The sequence below is a fragment of the Seriola dumerili genome, unplaced genomic scaffold (assembly GCF_002260705.1).
Source record: "Seriola dumerili isolate Sdu_G_001 unplaced genomic scaffold, Sdu_1.0 BDQW01000242.1, whole genome shotgun sequence".
Lineage (NCBI taxonomy): Eukaryota > Metazoa > Chordata > Actinopteri > Carangiformes > Carangidae > Seriola > Seriola dumerili.
Genome location: NW_019174497.1, coordinates 405,128 through 413,204, shown reverse-complemented (window position 1 = coordinate 413,204; position 8,077 = coordinate 405,128). Strand labels below are relative to the sequence as shown.

The 8,077-nt window shown below is 40.3% G+C and overlaps 1 protein-coding gene across 2 annotated transcripts; it reads right to left on the bottom strand.

The window, feature by feature from the left end:
* Positions 1–688: 688 nt before the first annotated feature.
* tph1 (tryptophan hydroxylase 1) lies at positions 689–6,504 on the bottom strand. 2 transcript variants are annotated; one of them, XM_022755957.1, is made up of 11 exons: positions 6,337–6,504; positions 3,910–4,044; positions 3,602–3,785; positions 3,392–3,492; positions 3,231–3,298; positions 2,946–3,142; positions 2,686–2,821; positions 2,467–2,593; positions 2,271–2,366; positions 1,761–1,894; positions 689–1,637 (listed from the first exon to the last, which is right to left on the bottom strand). In XM_022755957.1, exons 1-11 carry the CDS (start codon positions 6,424–6,426, stop codon positions 1,463–1,465), a joined length of 1,443 nt encoding a protein of 480 aa, XP_022611678.1. In that variant the 5' UTR covers positions 6,427–6,504; the 3' UTR covers positions 689–1,462. The 2 variants fall into 2 exon arrangements, with proteins under 2 accessions (XP_022611678.1, XP_022611679.1); XM_022755958.1 differs by lacking the exon at positions 6,337–6,504 and adding an exon at positions 5,037–5,160.
* Positions 6,505–8,077: the final 1,573 nt, after the last annotated feature.

Here is an 8,077-nt window from a genome sequence, read left to right as displayed (position 1 = left end):
GGTTGTGGAAAATCCACCTTCAGCATGACACTTGTTGATGATGTTGATGGTAGGATTTATTTAAATTGCTTTAGTTTTAGCTGGCTATATGAGTAGCAACTGGGTGTAGAAATGATTAGTTTTATTAGTCACATTATGTGCTATTTTGATCAGGTTTTTCCCTAAACTGGACAGAAAGACTGAGTGATAACATTCTGGAAGTGGGACATATTGAAAATTTCTGTCAGCCCTAACTTTAAATAAAACTGTTTAGAATGTCATACATCCAAAAATGAAAATTTCCACAGAGACAATCAATAATTCAATGTCCATGAACCAGCTTAAAATGTTACTCAGTGACACCATCAGTCAAGTCTTGATAGTATGTTGTCTAGTTTAGAGAGTTGTCTATCATTTCTGTTTCAGGGTAGATTATTTTAATAATACAATAAGGTGATCTGGCCCTCAGATCAAACAGATCATTATTCTTGCAACCCAAGATTATACAAACTACAACGTTAACATAATTATTATCATCGCTTTCAGGGTCTTTACTGTCTTCATTCTCCATCTCCAGGATCATAATGAGCATCTTTCTGAGCATCCAGCATCCAAATTACCACCATGATGACACCAAAAAGTGATAAATCAACAGGTAACAAACCACTGTCACACTGTGAAGACACAATGAACATTTTTGTTTATTTTTTTTAAATAGTTTGATACATAGTCTACTCATAATGTCTATATTTCTTTACAGTAGAAAAATAATGTTTTGATTTTAAGGAGTACTACAGTTATATTCACTTCAAGAGGACATATTCAAAATCATCACTGTAAAATAAAATAGGTCAGGGTACATGGGCCAAATCTGTCATAACCAGTAATGAAAACATTCTTATAACATCAGGTTTCACTTTCATAATTTCCCTCAACAGCACACAAAAGGAGCATGATACATACACCAAAAGAATACAAACAAGGTACATTTTATACATATGACTGAAGTGAGGAAGATTAAATGTGAAGAAGAAGAAGAATGAAATGAATTACAAAAAAATTCACATGATCATGTACAACAGCAGAGTTGACAATAGGAGGAGGAAACCACATTTGTGTTTGTAACAGCTGGGGATGCTTTTAAAGGATAAAAACTCACCATGAAAGCACATTAAGTGTTTGCAATACAGAAGCCAATTTAGCCAAGTACAACTGATGCAAAACAGTGTCTCAGGTAAAGCAGCTCTTTGGGTTTGTGCAATGTACTCATATCGGTGGCTAAACATACCTAATGCACCTCTGGAAACTGTATATGCCATACACCATGCAGTGGGGACAACAGAGCATTTTGCCAAAAGCAGTGCACATTCATTGTACTGACGAAGGGCAATACACGAGCAGTATCTCTACAGCAGTGCTGGGGGTGACACGGCGAGCATTGATGGACTTGTAAGGTGGTTAACTTCAACTGCAGTGTCGGCAGTCAGACACCCAGCTGCTTGTTCAGCCGGCTGAGGGCGTCACCGACAATGTCAAGCTCGTGTCGAAGTTCCTCCACGACGCTGTTGATACTGGGAGTGTCTTTTAGCACATCCACACTCTGGGTGTAAGGGTTGTATCGGACTGTGAAGGGACGCTTGATGGTCTTGGCAAACTCCCTGAAATGAGCAAAGTATAATCACTGAATAATATGTAGTAGATATAAAACAACGGTGGAGTTTATAGATTCATGCAAGGTGTATCATTATTGTAATGTGAAATTACTGAGCAACCAAGCTCACCTCATCTTCACTTTGGCCTCCTCAAAGCTGTCGGACACAAAGTAAACATCCTGAAATGTTGTGATGATGCATTCTTGCTTGGACGTAACTTTGGGGTCAAAAGGCATTATCCTTGCATTACCAGAGAGTGCATGCTGTAAGAGAGAAACATAATAACGATGTTGCCAATATTTCATGTAAACACAAGCCTTCATCTGGGTCATATGATTAAATGCAGATTAATCTGTATTTTGATGGTTCTACAAGACCAATAATGCAGTTCCTATATCAGTTGTCTTCCGCATTGGATTTATCACAAAAAAGAAAATGTAGTGACAACTCTGCCTGCTTAATCAGGTTTCAGCTGGTTTTACAAGGAGGGTGTTTTGGTTTTAAACAGCTGTTGAGGCACTCGTTTATATATATTGCATACACACATACTTATTTATAGTATATAAAATACCAATATATTTCATGGTGCATGATTATAGGATGCCATGCGCACTGGACACCTTGTTCAAATATATTTACCTTTAGCTCACTGATAGATGACAGCAGTCCTGCTCCATATGCTCGCAGCTGCCCTTCTTGTTTGCATAGGCCAAACTCCACCGTGAAGAAATAGCACTGTAACAGAGGAGTAGATAAAACAGAAACACTTATTTACACTTATTCTGGATTTACTGAATTTGATTTGATGGAGTCTGCCTGAATGAGTGTCACTCACTGTGGCCAGTTTCTGAACTGAATCATCGGAGGCCCCGAGTGAAGCGAGACCAATCTCCTGAGAAAACTGGGCGAAGCTGGGCTCTGCTAGCAGAGGGACATGACCCAGCAGCTCATGGCATGTGTCCCTAGATGATAAAAGACCACAGAATATTAGATCCAGTAACCTTATATGAGCATTAATACCCGTTTTCTGAATATAGCACTGTATATCACTCACGGCTCTGGAGTGTATAAGGGGTCAGAACTGTGCCGCACATACTGGGTACAGTGGAAAACACGGAAGGCCAAACCAGCAAGGAAGTCACGTGGGGACAGATAACCTGCCACAGGCCTGATAGTAAATCCAGTACGTTCTGAGAAGATAAGATGTATGAAACATTCATGTGAGTATTTACATTTACAAAGCTGAAAAAAATAATCAGTAATTTTCAATTTTGCATTTGAAGCAAAAGAGGAATGTTTTATCAAAGAAATTACCCCTGAGGAAGCGTGAGACATCTTCCAGCTGAGGGATGTTGTCCTCCCGACATTCACAGTATTTGGACAGCAGTGGCAAGTTCTTCAAGTATTCGCGACAGGCATGGGTGGGGTACAACTTGTTGAGCTCCCTGTACACAACACCCCAAGTCTTCACTTCCTCCTCTGTGAACTCAATACGAGGAACGGGATCCCCACTAGAACAAGACAACAAAAATCTCTCAGTATCAAGTAAGAACTTTGCCCATTTGCAAAATAACCATTTAAATATACAGCAGAACTTACTGTTTGTAGGCCATGGCAAGGTCTGCAAAGTACTTTCTCCTCTTCCGGTAGACATTGTCCTTGAAACCCTGACGGAGAGGAGCATAAAAAGATATGAGAGTGCTTCATATTAAAAGGATTCTGCATTTAATGCCTATACAGGTTTATTTGGACCTACATACCGGATGGTCAGCATCCAACTCAGAGCCGTACATCAGGACACGGTTTGCACACTTGTCCAAGTCTGAAATTTTCTTTGGGAACCAAGGTACATTATACATATCTGAGAGGAGAAGAAGAAGAAGAAGAAGAAGAAAAAAATAGTTGTTTACTGTTAATCAGGTTTATTTGGATACAGTATGTCTGCGGCATTTCATTCAGTGCTTTCCTACCTTCCTCGTGTAGACAGGAGTTATCTGGAGGCTCCATGTCCACAACGTTCACGTGTTTCCGAAGCAGCTGGATGATTTCATTCAGTTGTTCGTGGTTGCTATCGCAGTCCACGAATATCTCAAACTCAGAGTTGCGTCTTTTGGATTTTCTGGACTCTATGTGTACAAGGTTGACATGGTTTTCCTGCAAGAAACGAGAATAATTTGGTTATCATCTGTAAATTAACTTCACATATTTGACAGAAACAGTTAAGGATAGATATGAATAGATAGATAATGTAAACATTATATTATAAGATTGTGCATACTTGGAAGAGTTTGAGTGCCTTTACAAGTCCTCCCACTTCATTCTTGAGGGAAAAGATGATTGTTGCTCTCTCTTTTTCTGATGTATTCTTCTTTTCAGTGTTTTCCTCAATTTTTGTGAAGGTTGATTTGTTTATCTGAAAATAGTAATAAAGGACAGACACATTTTAATTTGTGTAATAGCAAATCATTCAACAACCAACAGTTGTTGTTGTCTCCTCTGATGGTCAAAGGAGATATCCAACTTTAATCAACTTTTTTTTAATGCATATGTAATTATCTTAATTCAGCTGAGGAAGTGTATTGAGATTCTACCCCTGTTGTTTGTATCAGACCCTAAAAGTAAAGAACTAATTACAAACAGAGGAATAAATTCATTTTAGAAATGTGGCACCAACATTTACAGTAGGGGGAAAACAGCTCTGTGCTGCATAGTTTCAGTAATCCCTCAAGATTGTAAACATTGTTTGAAAGATTTGCAGTGTTAGGTTCTAAAAATGACTGATACATGTGTCTGATATGAGTCCAGCTCACACAATACATTTCTTCCGCAACTGAAGCATAGCTCAGGACAGGTAATGACGTGAATGCACAACTTCTAATCACTTAAGAGCATCTAGCCATCCAAAAATCCTATGAACATATTATCTTATGAACATGCATTGCCCCTAACAACAAGTGAGCAGAGAGGATAAGAGTCACAGAGAAGAGCCAACCCTGGGAGCATAGGTATAATTCAGTCATCCTGAAATGAACCACGGGCTGTTTCTTTACATGCATATAGACAAAATAAGTAAAGCAGTGGATACAAGCAGAGGGCTGAGATTTGTTACCACCAGCCCTCATGTCCATTTCAGCACGTTGGACAGCTCTCACGTTGACGCTGGCATGTGCGCGGTTGCACACGCCAGGGGAAAATTCATGTAATCCTGCATCAGACTAACACGCCAACAGCACAGAAAAAACTCATCTCTTTCCACTGACTGAAACGCTTTCTGATTCATTTTAATTGTAGCATGTGATTCGCAACTACATTCGGTTATAGTTTGCTTTAGAAATGTAATGAGCTAAGAGTTATTAGTGGAGTGGGAGTAGAGCATCGGTTAAATACAGTTCAGTTACTTCCTACCATATTTCGCCCTTCCAGCATTGTGTAAACCGCGCGGCAGACCAGTTTTCGCTGGGCTCTAGTCGGTAGTATCCCTGAAAGCATTAGTGCATGGAGACTGGATCAGGACGCTCGCCGGGGTCAACTCTTTGCGTCTCGGTTTAACGAAGATGAACTTGTCTCTGTCTCAAAGAATCGCCTTACTGCAATCTCATTTAGACAGCGGGGAAGCCTATTATTAGCTCCCTGCATGTTGAAATCTTAGCAGACATTAGGCAGAGTTTAATCACTGCAGGCTTTAGGCTGCAAAGTGTGGAAGTTCCCCATCAATTAGCTTTTTTGTTTGTTTTCCCCTTTCTTGATGTCATTAATATGCACATATACACAGCTTTACATGTGTTTTTGATGTGCACATTAAAAAGGCATGGTTTTCACTGTTATTTATAGCAGCTTAATTCATGTTTTTCACATTTATTATTCACTTTTAGGTATGATCCAGTTTGTGGCCAACATTTGTTTGCGTGTCCTCACCAGAAAAGGCCTAAAAATGTATTAAAAAGTGTTAAGTCTTGGTTGAAGGTCACAGACACAGCCAGATTGGTTGCTAAAGCCTAAGAAATGTAGTCACAGTTTCTAATCTACAACATGTTGTCTTCGGCTTGATCCATGTTTTTCTTGTGTTGGTTTTTTTTCTGTATTTTCTAACATTCTGCAACCTTGAGATGGATCAGGAGTCTGCTACTGCATAGATAACTTGCTCAAAGTATCAAAATGCGCGCAGTTATTAATGTAATATATCGGTCTAAACTTTTAAGACAGTTTATCAAAACGTATCATTATCCTAGGGAGGAGCTTGTCTCCTGTCGCGGTGTTTAATGGAGGCTTCACTCTGCAGGTTGATCGGTTTATCTTTTTTTCTCTTCTGTCTTTTGCTATGGAAACCAGTGAAGGATGTTCAGATTGAGCAATAATGAGTCTTTCATTACATGAAATTCGGAGATATCCCATTTTTAACCCTCTTAACCCTTTGACGTAAATTACACTTATAACAAAACGGCTTAAATTAATCCGGCTGACGACAAAGTGAAGGCTTATTCATTAAGATGACCGGACCGAGCTCCCCACCACTGTCAAAAAAAAGTGGTGTTAAAATATCACACACACGAAAACCATGTGCACCTCGGTGGTTTAAATGCGACAGGATTACAGGACAAGACACTAAAAACAGGAGAAGACATCAGTGCTGCTGGCAGGTGCTTCAAAATAATAAAAAATACTTTTTTTTCTCCTTTTTTTTTCTTTTTACCGACGAAATTCTTACCTCATTGTTCAGCAGTTTTTCTTCAAAGCCAATGTTCATGGAGTCAAAAGATCTTCCTCTACGTGGTCCTTCGATTTTGTTTGAGTACATGTTCAAGTGCTGCTCGGGTTTTTTGCCTTTTTATGCAGCTCTTACTGGTGGTTTATCTAAATAACCTCCGCTATGTAAAGTAGGCTGTCTACCCCGGGAAGCAGGGCGCTTTGCTATTTAACCACAGAGAGAAAGAGGGGGGGGCAATAATCTCCCCCACAGCAGCAAATGGAAAAAGAGCAGCAGCGCCCACGTCATGAGGGAAAATTGTATCTTTTATTTCAGCTAAAGGCCTGAAACAGCGTCAATGAGATCAATCACAAAGTCTAGTTTTACTGAGAATAAAACAAACGATGAAACTGTTTTTATGATCACATACTTCAATGTGCTTGAGAAAATCCTAAATGCAGCACTTGTCAGAAAAAGATATAAACAGGAATTATTTTTATATTTTTACTCATCTGCAAGCATTTAAGAGCTAAAACTAAATATGGGGAATGTGTCATTATATTGAAAAAAAACTGAGTTCACTTTGGATGCAGACCTGAGGGTTCACCTTGGACTCAGACGTCCTCTTGTTGGCACAAGTATTTAATTCTTCTTGTTTGTTGACACCTTGAGACTAAGAAGAGGTCAAGGTTTAAGAGGATTCAGACATAGCCCACCTGCCTTCATTGTACTGTGATCCAAACATGCCCCCCTTTTCAAAATCCATTCCTCTGCACTGTAAGCACCTCTGGGTTCTCGTGCACATAACAGAAATAATCTGCGTGTTTTCCTTTCTTTAACACCATGAGCCTTTTAATAAGATCAAGACAATCAGTGGAAAAGGCGTCGGAGGCCTCTGCAAAGCAGAATCACGGTGAGAGAGCAGTGAACCTACGAGACCTCATTACTCTACACAGATAACACCACTGTTCTCTAAGCTTTAGTCACCTCTCAGATAGGACAGGTGAAATGTTACTTTCAGCTCCACACAGCTCTAATGCAGTGATAGCCTACATGTGGCTGATGCACATGCTGTTTGTCTCAGGTGGTCTTGGCCCGTGTCACTCGTGACATGGACAGGAGCTTTACGCAATTGAGGAGGCAGTGAAGGGAACTTCCTTTTCTCAGGAGCTGAACCCAGAGCTGCTCTCAGATATTGTGTTAGGCAGAGTAGTAGCAAGGTCAATCCTTAATTATCCGGCCATGTTTCAGAATGGTAAAGCAATGTAAAAAGAGATCGACTTAAAGGTATAATTCACCACTAATTGTGTAGGCGCCCGTCTGTTCTGGTGCTCTGTGTTGTCCATTAAAACACATCTGGCAACATTCATATTGACAGAGGAATTGGTGTTCTCCTGCTCAGTGACTACATGTATCAGTGTGTATTGCTCATAAAGTCACAGCAATAGAACAAACCCCCCCCCCCCCCCCACCCCCCCCCGCCCCCCCCCCCCCCCCCCCCCCCCCCCCCCCCCCCCCCCCAGCCCCCACCCACCCCTCAAGATCAGATCAGTGACCATGTTTACCTGGCTGTTAGCTTAAGCTCCTTATTATCTCCACCTATATAAGGCAACCATTTCTGCTTTAATGCACAAACAAATATAGATTACCTGAGCAACAAAACACAACTAATGTACATCTCCATGTTACCTCTGCTTAGAGCTGGTGGCAGCGTTAGTCACACTTAGCAATAATAACCACAGCAAACAAATTATATATGATC